The sequence below is a fragment of the Dreissena polymorpha genome, chromosome 7 (assembly GCF_020536995.1).
Source record: "Dreissena polymorpha isolate Duluth1 chromosome 7, UMN_Dpol_1.0, whole genome shotgun sequence".
NCBI lineage: Eukaryota > Metazoa > Mollusca > Bivalvia > Myida > Dreissenidae > Dreissena > Dreissena polymorpha.
In genome coordinates, this window is record NC_068361.1 from 14971627 (window position 1) to 14989580 (window position 17954).

The 17954-nt window shown below is 36.8% G+C and overlaps 2 protein-coding genes across 2 annotated transcripts; one reads left to right on the forward strand and one right to left on the reverse strand.

The window, feature by feature from the left end:
* Positions 1–6285: 6285 nt before the first annotated feature.
* Positions 6286–10625, reverse strand: LOC127838895 (BTB/POZ domain-containing protein 2-like). Its single transcript, XM_052366958.1, has 3 exons — positions 10408–10625; positions 9153–9400; positions 6286–7661 (listed from the first exon to the last, which is right to left on the reverse strand). Exons 2-3 carry the CDS (start codon positions 9395–9397, stop codon positions 6590–6592), a joined length of 1317 nt encoding a protein of 438 aa, XP_052222918.1. The 5' UTR covers positions 9398–9400; positions 10408–10625; the 3' UTR covers positions 6286–6589.
* A 205-nt stretch (positions 10626–10830) lies between these two features.
* On the forward strand, positions 10831–14633 carry LOC127839439 (BTB/POZ domain-containing protein 3-like). The gene is made up of 3 exons (XM_052367818.1): positions 10831–11038; positions 11858–12105; positions 13834–14633. The coding sequence occupies exons 1-3, from the start codon at positions 11030–11032 to the stop codon at positions 14399–14401; spliced, it is 825 nt and encodes a 274-aa protein (XP_052223778.1). The 5' UTR covers positions 10831–11029; the 3' UTR covers positions 14402–14633.
* The last annotated feature ends 3321 nt before the right edge of the window (positions 14634–17954 follow it).

The window sequence follows — 17954 nt, forward strand, 5'->3', positions numbered from 1 at the left end:
TGCTAAACTAGCTTCAAACTTACAATTCATCTGCTCAATCGCCTTTTCTAGTTTTTCAAATCTCACGTCTCCCGGGGACTGAACCGCATTCACTGCTATTTCTTTGTCATATTTTCTAGCCTTCTTTCCATCCACCACTTGACTGACATACTGATAGTGTCGTACCAGATCAACAGCATGTTGAATGGATCGTGGTCGCTCAAAACAGGCGTGCTTTCCTGCTTTTCTGTCAAAACAACCTTGACAGAACTTTGTCACTGCCTCCCTTTGACCAAACTGGTCTGGAAGGTCCCTAAAAGCAGGTGTTGCTAGGGTAAACACTCTATCCGCCCAGTCTTCCAACAATTCCCCCGGTTGCTGAGTAGCCTGCTGGAACTTAGCTCTACTAGTCTCTGGTAGTTCTTTGAACCAAAGCGTGCTTCCATCTTTCTCATTATGTCACGGAGAGAAAAACTTTCTCCCATGTGCGTCTCCATGGTGAAGTAGTCAAGAGCCTTCCCTTCGAGGCACCAGTTCAAGTAATCACGGCATACACTATCGGACCATTTGTACACTTTCCGATAGCTGTTAAACTTTTGCTTAAAAGACAGCCAACTAGTTCGTCCATCATATCTCAAGTTCTTTGGCTGCCTCCTTGGATCACCGTGGACTCTCGAGTGATATTCCTTCTCTGATAAACTATCAGAGTCTGAACTGGAACGGTAATAGAATCTGGATGACGATGACCTTGACCTATGGCGACCGTGTCCATGACGCTGCTACCTCCTTGAGTTACCGTGTCTTGACCTGGATCTTGAACTGGAGTCGCTGGAGTGATTCATGTGCTTTAGCTTTTGCGATGACCTCAAACCAGATAGAGCATGACGTCTGTTGTCGCCATTATTTCCCGAGCCACTGTCGTCGTCTTCCTCTGACAACCTTTCATGTTACTGACGACGCCCGAAATGACCAGATGTCTTGGATTTGTCGCCTTTAGTCTTCGTTCCCAGGCGTTTGCGTAATGACCGTCTGTCATCACCGTCTGTTCCGGAGTCGCTAGCACAGTCGTCTTGAAAAACCATTTTGTTCGACAGACGACGCCTTGAATGACCAGAAGTCTTGTATTTGTCGCTTTTAGTCTTCGTTCCCAGGCGTTTGCGTAGTGACCGTCTGTCATCACCGTCTGTTCCGGAGTCGCTATCACAGTCGTCTTGAGTAACTCTCTTGTTCGCCAGACGACGCCTTGAATGACCAGTGGTCTTGGATTTGTCATCTTTAATCTTCGTTCTCAGGCGTTTACGTAGTGACTGCCTGTCATCACTGTCTGTTCCGGAGTCGCTATCACAGTCGTCTTGAGAAACTTTCTTGTTCGACAGACGACGCCTTGAATGACCAGTAGTCTTGGATTTGTTATCTTTAGTCTTTGTTCCCAGGCGTTTACGTAGTGACTGTCTGTCATCACTGTCTGTTCCGGAGTCGCTATCACAGTCGTCTTGAGAAACTCTCTTGTTCGACAGACGACGCCTCGAATGATCAGTAGTCTTGGAGTGATTTACTTTGCGACTCATTTCCACTCGAACCGGTGATTCATCCTCGGAGTCTCTGTTCACTTTTATTCTTAACTGTGAGCCACTTTGTTTCTTCACCGGCTGTTTATCCTCCTGGCTGTTAACACAGGGCTTATGGGGCTTTTCTTGTTTTGACTGCTGATCATTTTCAGTGGGCTACTTGCCTTGCACTAGTTTTGGGACAGCTTAGTTGCTTTTAGGCCTGGCGGCAACATCAGGCTTCACCTCAGCTGGTGTGGCTGTATCTTGGAACTGCACCTGTGCACATGATGCCCCTGCTGGTAATGGTAGAACAAATTGCTCTGCAAAAGGTTATCCGGTAAGGTCATCTGAAACTGACTTTAAGTCTAGTACTGCCTCTGGAAACTCCAAGAGGTCCAGCAGGTATCCAGGGATTGCTCTTCCCAAGGCTAAAGACAATAACTCAGGCGTCATGGTCTTGTGTTTTTCCCTGAACCGCACAATTACCCCCGCAGTCTTTTGTCCCGACCCCGGCAATTCACGCAACTCTGCCTCAGATGCAGTAAGAATATGTACAACCATTTTTATTTATTGATTTGGAACTTACTGTAACAAGTACAGGTGTGTTGTAACTGTTTTTTAGAAATACAGAAATTACTTATGTATCTATTATACTTTTATTTTCAAATTATAAATAAACAAGATAGTCTAAACAATTTATTAAAAGCAAATAATTGTCAATTAAGTTGTTAACAAATGTTCAAATAATTAATTGCAACAATGGGCCCCTAAACTATACGTACCAACCATGCTGGTAAGAAGTATGACAACAACCAAGATCCACGACCCTTCCTCCGTCTGTACACTACAGTAGAGTTCCTGGTTGCAAACTGCAACACCTCTGTGCGCCCCCGTAATGTGCGATGTTTAGAAGTTGTCAAACGCAAACTGCGCCGTACCCTGTGCACCACCGCAAACTGCGTGAGTCCTAGTGCACCTGAATAGAAACGTGTGCACATAAACTCGTGACATCACCGTAGCAATTGATATTTCCAAGGAAATCTCTTCTTAAACAAATTAATTATGCCAAACTGGCTCGAATTTTTGTCTAAAACTATTCCTTGCTTATCGATCAGGACCAACAAACGCCCTCTAGACGACTTAGATTTTGAAATACGATGTTTCAAAAACATGTGGTTTCCTGACTGGAAAAAGCAAAATGTTCCTATTTACCCGGTTTCCCGCTGTTCGTTAAGTATTCGCTTCGTCGCCAATGTTGTAACTTATCTACTTTCCGTATATATCTTATAACTTAACACTTTGCTTAATTATATCACAGTTTATTTAACAATGATCACAGCTAATTTCAATGAATGTTCTTTCGCGGCGTCTCATCTCGGTCTGCGCGTGCGCCGAACGCGCTTCCGCCAGGTCACCCACAACACTCCAGCAGGTCAGCCACAACAACACTCTTAGACAATAAAAGCCGAAGAATCTCGAATGCTATTTGACTGTCACACGCAAATAAATATCGACTATTATACGCATCTTTTATCTTTCAAACAGAACCAGTCTGTATAAAAACAATACTCGTGAAAACAGCGCTAGGTTACATACAACTATGAAAAAAAATATTCGGAACCGAAATAACCTGGGGTGGATCCCTACCCGCGAATCTGAAGTTGGATCCGATACCATCGGATATTTCGAGAACCCGTTGCAGCCCTAAAGAACATAAACAATACAACACTGACCTATGAACAATGCCAACTCTCTTACACAGTTTTCTAAATAAAACATTTAAACCAGAAAACAGTTCAAAATAGCATATACTTGAAATCGAAAAATTCTTAAAGTTACAATTAACTGTTATCAAAATTGCTTTCAAAACTAATGTTTCTAGAAGCTAATTGTTAATTGTGACAATGACAGAAGAATATCAATCAATATTTAAACTTAACATACAATAATACTGGTAATGACTCAATAAAATACCTTACAGCAACGGAATAAATGTTGGGTATTTATTGAATAGTGCAACGGGCACAGTTTTACAAGCTGAAAGCTTTTTTTTTTCTATTTTCGATTTTCTAAACTTTTACTAATAAAACGTTCTGGGTCGAGACATTATATGGCGAAGCAGAATTTAAATACAAATATAAACAAACTAGAACTATAGGTAAATGAAGCTATAACTGTATACGTAGATTGGATTCGAAATTAAAAGTAAATTTTACGATTTCAGCGATCTGTGGCACAGAACCTCTTCTCATTTGGTGCGCTTACATGTACCTGTTTATTTGATACCATCCCGACCGAACGACAACTCTTGTTCGCCTCTAGTTACGAAAGGACCCACTTATCGCACAGGATTAACTTCACTTTTTGCATTTGTTTAATTATGATGTGGTTTTAAATCGTCACCTTGGATCTTTTTCCAATGGAGGTGATACTCTAGGGTAAGCAAAGATAAAATGATCATGCACAAAATTTTATATATACTTATATTAATATTAATAGATAAGCCATAAGCATAGTGAGTTTATATTATGTGCTTGTGTGTAATGTTTTTTAAGTTAAATATAGATAAACAACAACCAAGACTGCCGAACACACCAGCAACAGATGAAAGCCATACCATAATGACCAATGTTGATATTTCATTTTCAAAACAAAGATAACTTCATTGCGGGTATCTGCCTTTTAAACTGGTTTATTAGAACATGTTTTTTTAATTAATGTGTGTGAATTAAACTACATTTTTATATGTGTTAAAAAGAGAATACAGATAGAAATATTAAATTTAAATTAATAAGCGGATTTCTTCCCGCATTTTGTTTCCACAACGATTTAGTATGTTAAAAGACCTTCAAGCAAACCGTAATCTCAATTTCAGTATCGTGACCACAACAAATAATATTTATACATATTGAGGCAATACAACATGTTATGTGAAAATTGTTCATACAAATTATTTTAAACGACATTTTACACCAAACTTTTGCACATTTCATGTACCAACTTAAGCATTCATTAAAACGACGCCGGTCTTTAACTAAGTTTTGGACCGGTTTGGTTTCGGAACGGCTGATTGTCAAAATGGGGATTGTATGAAACGTTCTGTGAGCTATCTAAATAGCAGAGTTTGATGGAAATATTAAGAAAAGGTAAACCCGTGGAAATTATAACAATAAGTAAAATAACGTCCATGTTAATTTGTGATTTCCCTATGTATTTATGAGCACTTCATTTGAAAGACATTTCGATACCATATTTAGTTAAATGTATTGCAGTGTGACTTACTATGCAAGTTTCAATTATACTTATGTTATTTAATTTCTAACGGAATCGCAATTCTTAATTTGAATTGCACCAATATAACAAAACGTATAATCCATTCAATTGGAATGTAGTATAATGTTGATAGAGTGAAGTCGCCGTCGAGGCCGTCAGAAGAAAAAGCTGGGCTAATAATTGAAACAAGAATATCAGTGAAACTGATGGCTGCTTCCCGATGATGCGCTTTGTCAATGTATGTGTTAATAGCCACCTAAACAAATCTCTTATTAGCGTCGGTGACCTTGACCTTGACCCCAATGACCTCAAACCTCATCAAAAGGTAGAGGTCCATGCAAGGTACCTACATGCCAAATATAAAAATGAGCTCAGCAAAGATTTGAAGGTTCTATGAGAAACTGTAGCACAAGTGTGACGGAAAAATCTATTATTAGCCTCTGTGACATTGACCTTGACCCCAGTGACCTCAATCCTCATAAAAAGGTAGAGGTCCATGCAAGGTACCTACATGTCAAACATGAAATAGATCGGTAAAGAATTGAAGGTGCTATGAGGAACTGTAACAAAAGTTTGACGAAAGGAAGGAATGAATGAATGAAGGAAGGAAGGAATGAAGGAAGGAATGAAGGAAGGAAGGAAGGAAGGAATGAAGGAAGGAAGGAAGGAAGGAAGGAAGGAAGGAAGGAAGGAAGGAAGGAAGGAAGGAAGGAAGGAAGGAAGGAAGGAAGGAAGGAAGGAAGGAAGGAAGGAAGGAAGGAAGGAAGGAAGGAAGGATGGAAGGAAGGAAGGAAGGAAGGAAGGATGAAGAAGGATGGAAGGAAGGAAGAAGGATGAAGGAAAGTAGGAAGGAAGGAAGGAAGGAAGGAAGGAAGGAAGGAAGGAAGGAAGGAAGGAAGGAAGGAAGGGAGGGAGGGAGGGAGGGAGGGAGGGAGGGAGGGAGGGAGGGAGGGAGGGAGGGAGGGAGGAGGAAGGAAGGAAGGAAGGAAGGAAGGAAGGAAGGAAGGAAGGAAGGAAGGAAGGAAGGAAGGAAGGAAGGAAGGAAGGAAGGAAGGAACATCAAACTGGAAACTATGTGCTCCACCGAAAATATTTCGGGGAGCTATAGAGGTGGATGCATTTTTCTCTGCAGCAAATAGATACAGGACTGGCCAAGGATCTTTGTGTCGTCATTTCTCAAATGGCCAGACCGGTCCGGGGAATGATGACATTCATGATTTTATTGCTTTTCAAAAAATAGTGAACCACACCAATGCTGTCCAGCTGTCAAAAAAGTACAAGAAGCTCAAGTCTTTTATCGCATTCAGAGCTTTGATTTCCGTATTTGAGAACATTAAGTCGTGTTAAAACAAACGTTTATACATTGTGTCATCTAAAATACCCAAGTCCTGTTAAGTGGGGACCATACAATGGTTTACCGTTTGCAAATGTTCTGTGGAATAGATAACTAGATAACTGCTAATCTTCTTTGCATGGCACGATGTGTTATAGTAACAGACCACGTGCAATTTTGTAGATGTGAATTGACTACAACATCAACGACAACATGATATTCTATTTCTTTGATTTTACTTGAACATTACTTCTGCTCACATGTTTGGATTAATAGTTGACAAGAATTTGTTGTCATTAAATAAACATGTGTGCTTATTGTTGTAAAACAACACATACTTTTGTAAAACCAGATTTTGTAAAACCAATCAGTTGGTAAAAACAAAGTTGGACTATATTAAAAATATATTGTTTCTTCAATAAGAAAATATTCGTAGATCTAGGGTGCTATGATATTAAAAGGATTTTAACTGGTCAGCTTGTGATTGGGCTTTGCATAATAGTTCAAAGCCATAAAACTGTCCCGATGACATGTCAGTGCCGGCATCACTTTCACCAACCTTTAAGTCACTAAATGTCATAGTCACACCGTCAATCCAAATACTTCGTTGTTTGGTTGAACCACAATAAAACGTAGGTCTACCTTTCATTCTTTGTCGTATGGAATAATCGTTCACTGAACGAAGATAAACACGCTTAGTTAAATTTACAAGCAAATGCTTAACACCTTTTGTGTAGAACAACTTAACATTCTGCGCATGTATGACGGTACTTCCCTCGAGGAGCTCTAGTACACCATTGACAGAACCTTCAGCGATTGGCAAAAACATATCTACTGCAGAGAGAACACAGTCCGCAGACAATTTAAAACTAATACCATCCTGTAGTCCCCCATATCCCCAACCGCTGTTTATATGCTTACACCTTATAAACAAATGTGTTTTAAAACCCGTTAAATCGAATCGGGATCGGCTAATAAACTTTGATACATTTTCATTTTTTACTATGCTTCGATAAACGTTTAGTAATTCATCTTTGTCGAGAACAGATCCAGTTGCTACATAATCCGTGAACTCTTCCAAAGTCATGGTCGGGAATCTAATCAAGCTGATGAGTTCGTCTCCTAACACCTGCCTTATATTTTCATCACAATCCTGTTTCCCAGCGTCTCTACATCTCTGAGAGGCCCATCGTATGCACACATTGTACAGTTCACACTCATTTACGGTTAACATGTCTTGTTTTAGCACTTCTGCTAAACCTGATTTAGACATGCGGATACATGAAGATGAGTTTAACACGCTTAAAGTTTTATCCATAATAAATTCTAAACTTTTAGTCTTTAACTCAACCTCATCAAACACTATGGCCTGATCCATAATCGTGCAAACATTATTTACGTCAATGTTGTCGTTCAGGAATGTCCTGCAGTGGCATTCAAACTCAGGAACATCGAATTTCTTCGCCGTATACATCACACTCATACCTGTTTCTACGTTCATTTCAACCGCGCCGCTATATAGATACCTGACAAACAATACATGACATTGGTTAAGTTGTTTGAAAAATATACATTTTTTCAAAAGACATTTATTATATATATTATCGAAGATTATATATGATATTATAATTTTCAGAGAAATCTGCACAGACCTTATAGCGACGTGTCAGACCCTTTGGTGGGGATGGGGGGCGTCGGTAGGGGTTGGGGAAAATGCGTTAAAGTGAACTGACATCCTAGTATTCAAAGGACTGTCATTCATTCATTCGATCTTTTGTTCGTTTGTTCGTTCGTTATTTCGTTCATTCTTTTTTTTCTTCCGTCTGTTCATCTATATATTTATTCACGTAAACCTCCACCCACCCCCACCCCCTCACAGACATACCGTATTTGAATTAATTGCATTCATTGACTTAATTTAACGATACAAAAAAATGCATGGGAACCAACCAGAATAAACACGCATGAAACCGTTTTTATGGTAATTCTAGTTGCTCACTAGCTAGTGAACATATGTTTTGATACTTTGATACCACAACAAAACGTCTAATGTTTAATAGCAAGATTATTATGGTGTTTTTTTTTATTACACCAATACCTGGCTAATGGTCTACTTGAAAACGCGTTACAGGTAACGCATGCCTATAGAAACGTCTACGTTTCATAATTATTTGACTGATCCGGCCTAAGCAACACTCAATACGTTGACTCGGTTAACAAATATCATGTTATATTAAAGAAAAACTTGCAAAAATTACATGCTGACATTACATATGTTCGACACAGGTCTTTCTGTAAAAATGAGTAAGGCATTAGGCGATAGTTTCAGAGCTTTAAATAAGAAATATACGTTTTCTTATTGTATATATTTTACAATTCGAGTTTTTTTTAATTGTGAATTGATGTTTTGAAGATCATTAACATACAGTAAATAAAAACATGTAAAGTTCCAATTTGACGCTTAAAGAAAATGGCAAAGATTTACGGATCTCAAAGCGGTGTTATGAATGCGAGATCAAGATCAACTTGGATTCTACCTTGAACCTGAAATCGTTCATTTCCCCCAAATATTCCGGCGTCTAGTAAAGCCAATGCCTTTCCGAAAATCAATTTATAACAAAACGTTCATCAATTATCAATAGTTATATAACTGACATCACCCGTGTCCGTATATGCGAATTGAGATTAGCATGAGGCGAATGCACGTCTAACGCACACACACAACTCTTAAACGTTGAAATGCACCGGCAGGGATGAGCAATACTGATCATCCTTAGGACATCAAACGTGTGTAGGAAATATACGTACTTAACTTAGATTTAAGGCGAGAGTAAATAAGTATACAGATCAGCTTGGGAGGGGACGGGCATGTGTACTATCTACCCCCTACTCAACGGGCCTTCTATGTACACAAGTTTATTTTTTTAATTCGTGACATTTAACAATGTATGCTATATAGCAATTTGACACAATATTATTTCACTGGCATAATATTATAAATAACGCCATATACCAACCGTAATAACGTTTCAAAGAAACATGCTGTTACATCTGGAATCAAGATGGTGGCTTTTGGTTCGCCAAGTGATCCATCAAACATTTTACGGAACACAGAGCTGCGGCTAGCAAGAATAAATTTGTGACACTTTATCTGTTTGTGTTCGTTTCCAACCTCGAATGTGACGTCACAGAGATCTTCGTTCTCAAGCATCTTAAGATTCGTATAAGCGAAGGATGCCGAATGCTGCCAGTTGATCGCCATTACCTGTACAAAATATACTGTACAACACTTATCCGTGTTTAAGTCATAATTATTGATCTTCATTGATCTTTAACTAGTGTCACGTGAACATATAAGAATAATTGTATTCAACGTTTTAAAATAACCGAACCGAATGCTATCATAACTTCGATGCGAGTATAAAAGTGACGATTTGCACTTAGTGGTGACTTATGACAGACAATAAATTACCGACATAATAAGCTATGCATGCGACAAACGCTATGATTTTATCATTTGAAAATTGTGAAACGCGACTTAATTGCTAGTCATTTCTGTCTGAATGAGTGCTTTCCTCATAAATTGTGAAATTCACTGTTCTCCGTATTTATTTAGTCATATTCGAATAATGTATTATACCAAAATATTAACCTTTCAGTATGCAATGTACTTTATTTGTAGTTTTAATTTGATTATGTATGTCTCAACTATATGCGACATGATTGACGTATTGTTGCTGGTTTATTCAAGGGAATATTTGTTCTGACATTTATAAGACATATAAAGTGGACATATTAGTTTGCCAGTGTGTTTAATCAGATATTAACATAACGCAGCTAACTTGCAAGTGTCACGATCAACCCACATGAATGCTTTAATTGTTTAAAAGCGTCTTTTTTAATCGTGTCACTATGTGTGAACGATTATAGTTTAAACAGGTTTTCCGGAGCTCTTGGTATTCGTTTGCTCTCTTTCACTTAAAGTCTTTGGTAAAATTTAAACAATGTATATGAAGCGGTACGTTCGATTTGAAAAGATTCAATGGTTAACACACAATACAATTCAAATGTGTAAGAATAGTGAGAATCGCAGAAAAGCATGTTCGCAATTAAATTTCGAAATATTAAAAAAGATAGCATACTTATAAAGATGATATATTAATGGATTATCGTAAACACACTTTTCCTATTTTCGATTCAACGATTTAATAGTTAACCATGGCAAAAAAGTCAGATACATATATAACACACATAGTAGAAAAAATAACTCACCTTATCAAATACTATTTTCTCTAAGTCGAATAAAGCTCTTAATCTGTTGAACGCGCTTTATGTGATTTCCTTTTTAAATATAATGTACAGTCAGTTTGCATTGAACGGATAGCCAATAACTAGGAGTCTCATATCAATCTTTAAACATGAATTCACAAAATAAATCAATAAACCTTTGCATACACTATCTTGCCCATTGAAACATATTAGCGGTTATAGAGAATACTAGGTTAGCGTTGAATACAAAGAAGTTTATGTTGCGAGGCTTAGAACACCGGGAGCGTCGGTTTACATCGGTTTATGCATTGTAATTTGAATAATCATTACGCTATAATGTCAATACGCTACTATCCACATTACACGAGTTAATTACCCGTGTGTGTAGCTAAATGCTAATTGCGTTCTAAATATGATAAATAGAACGCTAAATTTAGAAAAGATTTTCGACTAGTTCGATACCTTAAAGTGCTCACTAATTGCCAGTAGGTTATTTAAACTCGTAAACAGGTCGGTAGTCAGTTATTTGTGTTGTTTAAACAAGTTAACCTGTAATCAATGCAAAACTCTTAACAAAAACACAGATGAAGCGTGTTAAGCAGACGGTGCGTTTATTGGACACGTTATGAATATGGTATGTAGATAGTTTTGTGTATATCAACATTTTCTCGCGAAATGTTTAATAAATCGAAAGTAATCTATTAATCTCCTCAGCCATTTGTTGATTTATATTTCATAAGTTTTAAGATATTTTTGTTGAGAACATGTCCGTTTTAATACAATAATCCGAAAGTTTAAAATAAGTTTATACATAAATGTGAAGCTTTAAGACTTTTTGTCAGATCGAAATACTTTGACTTCATGTTTCCTAAATAGACACATCCAAGCTTTAGATCCGATTAAAGAGTTGCGCTACAGAATTATAATCTTTTTGTCATATATTTCAAAGGGAAGAATAGGAGTTCCATACTATTCACTTGATTTCATTCAAGTGATAATGACGTAACTGACTGCCTGAACGAATGCTGTTATTAGGGTTGATGTACACTTTAGTTACTATGTCTGTCAAATAAACCTGTATACAGGTTAGGAATAAAATAAAAACATAAAAACATTTTTTTTGAAGTTATTGAAGAAGATAAAACAACAACAAACGTGGTTATGTGTTAACATTTTAAATCTGTATCAATTCGTGTTTAAAAAGACATGTTATGTCGTTCAAATTAAAGGGATGGGATATTTTAAAATATTAATTGTAATTAACTTAAGCTAATACAAGGAAATACAAATGACAATATTAAAAAGAGTGTCATGATTTGATTTATGTTCGGTTAACTACATCTTGCACGAAGAAAGTCATACTTAAGAAGAGTTTGTATATTTGTGCTTAGGCTTTTTGTTGATATTGACATTGCAAATTACACATTAAATACGCAGTGATATATTGTTCAAGGCATTAACGACAAGTAGGCAGCATTCGAAATCCTTCGCCGACACGAACCTGAATATGCTTGAGAGCGACTTTCTCTGTGACGTCACATTTGCAGCCGGAAACGAACAACAACTAATAAAATGTCACAAGTTCATTCTTGCCAGCCGCAGTCCGGTGTTTCACGCCATGTTTTGTGGTCCACTTGCTGAATCAAGTGACGTCATCTACGTTCCAGATATAGAACCATCTACATTTGAGGATTTATTACGGTAGGTAAAACTCCTCCAAACGTGTGATTGTAGGTCGAGCATTTAAAATTGCTATTGATTTAAACAATACATACACATTGAGAATACTGTTAATTTTATCCACAGTAGTAACTCGAGTTGTGATCTACCAGAGTTATGATCATGTTTTGCATATAGAGGCAACATTAAGTTGCAGGCATAACAAACTAACACGAATACTTCCTTTTTATACATACACGTAATCAATTTGGTATACTGATTGTCTTTAAACAAATTTAAATGCGCTTTAAATGAAGCAACAATTCATCTCTAGATGCCTTTTTGACGATGCTGCAAAGCATCGTCTAAGTTATTATACCAGTAAAAAAATCTTCACAATGGCGACCTATATAAAAGACCGAGCCAGACCGATTGAGATAGCTCGATTTCACTAATCGGCTTATCTCGCTGATTATCATTGATAAAGGTAAATATTAATAGAACAGCATATCCTGGGGAAACAGATTCAATAAGTGTATCAGAACGTTAATTTTTAATTAGTAATTTTACATCCATTTTAGTTTTATGGACCAATGAAAAAAAGATATATTTTCTCTATTTTGTTTGATATTTGTTCTCGATTTTGTAAATAAATTGCGAATGAAAACATGTAAAGTTAGCTTTTTACGTGATCACAAAACTAAAGAATGCGAACAATTTAGAACCTGCAAATTGTACACGCCGCACTGCTATGATATATATATAGATAAAACAACATTTCTTTGCGAAATTGTCCCTCCCGCTAGCGCAGTGGTAAGGATGTTCGCTTTTTCACCTCTACGTCACCGGTTCGATTCCCGCTCCCGGCGCAATGTTATATTGTGTCTGTTGTGTGGTCACCATTCCGGACAGGTTTTTTTCCCGGATATCCTATCCCCCCCCCCCCCGCTGCATAAGACCATATAAAAAATTAAAAAGTATTTCAGTACAAAACAAATAGCTGGAAATTGCAGCTATCATTCAAAATTCGTCCCAACTACCGTCAATCTAATATTATTAGGTGGGAGTGCTGGACACACTGCGGGTCCCAACATTATGCAGCCTCAGCGCGGAGGTAACGCATTACCTTGGAAAAACACAAATAAACACACTGGGCGCAGCCTAGGCGCGTATAGACTCAAACAAGGCAACAAAGTCAAGTGCGGGCACAATCATTTTAAATTTACAAATTGAATACGATATTCTAACAGAAATTACACAACCACCTGAGTGTACATACCATGTTTTATATTTCGTTCGATTGTTAGATTTCAGCATATACATGTATACGGTCATATCGCTTTGATTAATTAACGTATCCATATGTTCCTGGGCGAACTCGATTAGTCAAGTGCTCTTACGATTGAGCTTACCTGGTCCGGCTATGTGCTCATACCAACGTTCGAGAATCATCATAAAGGTATTGCCATACTTAATGAAAAAGAATGTGACCCGCCTCCCAGTTTCGCTCAATGGTTCAAGTTACTCACGGGTACTACTTTCCCGTACCTCTAAACTTGTTTTCGTACCAAAAATGTTTCGTACACACATTTTTTTCGGAAAATTATTTTTTTTTCGTACCCAAATGTTCGTATCAGCATACACAATTGTGGTGATATAGATAAACTTAAATTGATGCTTTATATCCATCCTCTTCAAAAGCATCGTCACACCAGTACTGTCAGTACTTTGATTCTATAATGCATCTAATAAGAGCATACTTTCTTTTAGCTATGTGTACACCGGCAATGTCTCAATAAAGGCTGATACAGTTATGAGTGTATTGTACGCTGCAAAGAAATACGATGTTCGTGGACTTGAATCTAAATGCAAATCATTCTTGATTGACAACATGGACTCTGAAAATGTGTGCATAATTCTCGACCAATCCGTTGTTTTTAACGATGAAGATCTGAAAGATACAAGTTTAGAATTTATTATGGACCAGTACGAGAATGTTTTGAACTCACGAGCATTTGTTCGAATGTCAAAATTGGGCTTAGGAGAAGTTTTGAAACTAAAAACGTTTAACACCAAACAGTATGAACTATATTTTGCGTGTAAACGATGGGTAACTGAAATATATAGCGAGGCGGGCATACATGTTACTAATGAACATATCCGGCAGGAGTTGGGGGATGAACTTATCAGCTTGATAAACTTCCCGGCCTTGACCTTAGACGAGTGTGCGGATATTGTATATTCTGAAAACAGAGATAGTGAACTTGGTGTTGAAAGCAAGAAAATGTCGCACAATGCATTAACAGATAACGAGACATACACCTGTGTTTTATTGTGATTTATAAAACAACAATTTGTGGATATATGATGTAACTATGTCGCGAACTGATTTCAACGTTGATTCAAGTAAACAAAGAACTGACGTTTTGAGGGAGAAGTTTAATGTTAATTTGAAAAGAATGAAAATATTCAACTGCGCAATGCTATCTATAGTATTTAACCGATGTATTTTTTATCATTTTGTGAAACATTCTGAAGAAGCATATTCGAATTAAATATTTTTTCAAGCATATATACATGTTAATTCTTGCAAATGATTGATGATCCAGAAATGAGAGATCCCGCTTTGAGTTTTCAATACGCTGCCAAGTAAGTAAGACACCTTTTATTAAACTATCTTTCTGGGCTTTAATGCGAATTCGGATCGATCTATTATCGTTATATAAAAGTTATTTATAACAGTTACAGTCAATTGTCCGCAATTCGTGCTGTATTCGCATTTGTTTGTGATAGTATATACAATATATATATATATGTGTGTGTGTGTGTGTGTGTGTGTGAAGCATGTCATAAGTCCATTTATGATTATTATTTATAGATCTATATTATATTAAAATAATGCTTTCGGATTGAGTTGACTGAAGTCGCAACAGTATTGGTTTGTTTATCGGTCTTCAATCAAGAGTATGTCCGAAACACAAATTGATTAACGATCTTTGAACTATGGTGATACATGCTGGAGTTTCGTTTTTTTTAATTGTTTTAAAAGAAATTAGATATTAAATTTCGATCGTTGTAATTATTAACAGCGAACGACATTTTGTATTAAACAATTTCCATGAGAAATGTAAGTGTATATTGTATCTGCAATGGTATCAAGTTCGTATGTAAATATCACAATTGACGAATATATAAGTTAGCGTTCTACTGAAAGAAATACATACACATATAGGTTGAACGACGTAGATGTTTATTTAATAAAATCGCACTCAGTACATTGTCATATTTAAACGATTTAACATATTAAGTAACAACATATCTAAACACTGTGTAAACCAAATGCAAATATACATCATTTGATAAAATATACAAGCGATGAAGAAATAACAGGAGGTTTCGTGTAAATTCAGATCCTGTATCCTTGTAATTTTAAAAAAAATACTTAACATGCTTGCATAAAACATGATTTACTAAACAAATCCTTTGTTCATTGACTTAGGGGCCTAGATTTTGGGATGCCTTAACTTTTTTATCAGGTGAAAAATATATGAACATATGTACAATGACCCATATGACGACAACACCCGCGCTATTCCATAAAACAAACGTGTATTCATATTTGGCGAATCGGTATTGCCCAGTTCTCCATCACTTTGGGAAAACCTATCAACACCTTAGGCACAAGCAAAGCTGACTGATTGATCAACCAATGATAGATTCATTCAATTAATACAGTTTTTACGGTATGTGCGTTCGAAAAGATTTTAAATAAGTCAGCGTTGTTTCCAAAGATATGTTGGTTTTACAAATTCTAGCCTATACTGGAGTAAGTATGTACTGAAATTGCTCGACGAGAGTGTAATGCTCGACGTGAGTGTAAAAGTGTTTTCCATTTATCTTCATTTATCTACTTCTCGCAACAAAACATCTCGAATAGTCTTCAAATAATTGACATGTTAATGCATGTTGCAATTAGGAATATTGTGACCTTGTGACTTCACATTATTATTAGTATATTATTATTATTATACTGGATTTATATAGCGCCCTTTTCATGCAAGAGTGCATGTTCAAATGCGCTTTACATAAGACCATTTGACGTATCGCAGATACGAATACATGTTGCAACACTCTTTCAAAAGAAATCGATCAAAACTACTCAATTATGCTATAAAACTTCTGTATTATACTTATACAATAAGTACTACGTACAAACATGCACAGTAACCATAGATTAGGAAGAACAACAAGACACTATAAAAACTACTCAATGTGTATTGCTATAAGACAATTAATAAAACAATAAAATCTCAAACTTAAACTATAAGTACTACGTAAAAACATGCACAGTAACCATAGATTAGAAAGATCAGCAAGACAAAACAGAGACAAGGGTAACATCCGGATACCATTTCCACGAGTCCAACAAACCCCAAAAGAAATACGTATACTTCCTTTAAAAGAGATAATTTCAGTTCATGATGATTGCATCTCGGCTAGGTGAGCGATGTTGAAGCACTGGACGATGTCCTCACCAATGAAGAAAAAGTAAGCGTGTTCCGAACAAGAATAGGATTCCCGTGGTCGTATAACGGAGGACAAGATGTTTGAGTTTCATGGTATCAGAGGACAGCGTCTTGAGTGCTCTTGATATGTTTCTTCCTGAGATCGATGGGGCTGTGGAAGGAGTTTAAGAGATACACGAAGGCACCTCTATTGTGCACAAACAGAAACTTAAACTAGCCTATAGTGCTGGTTTGAAGCACGAACTCGTTCCCTTAAGAACTGACATCACATTGAGACAGAGCATTATTTACTCCGTGAGGAAGCGAGTGAACGGACCGAATGTACACAGCTGCTACATGACTGAACCACGAGTTAGCGTCTATGGCGTGACCATGGCATTTTGCGATTTAAAGGTTGGAATGCGATAATGGAACGTCGGTTACGGATGGTAGTTTTACGGATTTGAACTGAAACTGTTCGTTGATGATGATTGCGACGAGCAAGGAAAAATCTTATGGACATTTTAAAGAGACTTGTGCGGCTCTGAAGGAATGCAACCCAAACCAAATGTGTAGAGACATATAAACGGATTCGTCTATCACAAGAACAATTAGAAAACCTGGCCAGCTTTAGGTTGTATCTCTGTTTTCAGAACGTTTATTGTATGCGTTTCTGTTAGTTACTACTTACACTTTTAAATTGTACAATGAAATACAATTGACAATTGACGTGCAAACTAATAGTGTTACAGGAAGAAAACAACTGATTTAGTGTTTAAGTCGCATAGTGTATTAACAAATTAAGCTTTATAAAATATACAATGTCAACGGGGATAAATTTTAAACATCGCGTTGATGTTGAAGCATCACAATACACATGGTTTTACATTAAAAAGTCAATAGGTAAATATTGTCATGATTAAGCCGAATAAATAGTGCTAACCGAAAGTTATTAGACAAATAAAGCACGTGACACCATCACACAATTCAATATATTAAACAAAATGAAATCCATTCTACTAACAGTCAAGCACATTTATCTCACAGAAAGACATTTGTTTCAATAAATGCATAAACTGTTGTTATGGAAGTTTCTATTTACCCTAAATATATACTCCGTTATTGCGTTTATATCGCGATCATTCCAAACTAACAATGAATCTGAAAGATGAATGCATCAATTTCTTTCTTGAATACGATATAATGTGTATGATTTGTTTGTGAACGGTTTTATAGCGCTAAATAGCACGAACTTCAATTGACCATACATGTATACAGGTGTTCGGATTATGCACACTGGTGGAAAGGTTGACCTGATGTCATGATTGGTATGTAGTATTGTCTAGCGGGTTGATTTGAAAAAAATGTATATAATTGAATTGAGAG

What these genes read in the sequence shown, in the direction of transcription:
- LOC127838895 (XM_052366958.1), bottom strand. Translation starts at nt 9,397, where the DNA reads ATGGCGATCAACTGGCAGCATTCGGCATCCTTCGCTTATACGAATCTT. An exon ending in TTCTTTGAAACGTTATTACG is followed by an intron (nt 7,662 to 9,152) that starts GTTGGTATATGG and finishes ATTGTTTGTCAG; the next exon opens with GTATCTATATAGCGGCGCGG.
- LOC127839439 (XM_052367818.1), top strand. An exon ending in ACATTTGAGGATTTATTACG is followed by an intron (nt 12,106 to 13,833) that starts GTAGGTAAAACT and finishes ACTTTCTTTTAG; the next exon opens with CTATGTGTACACCGGCAATG.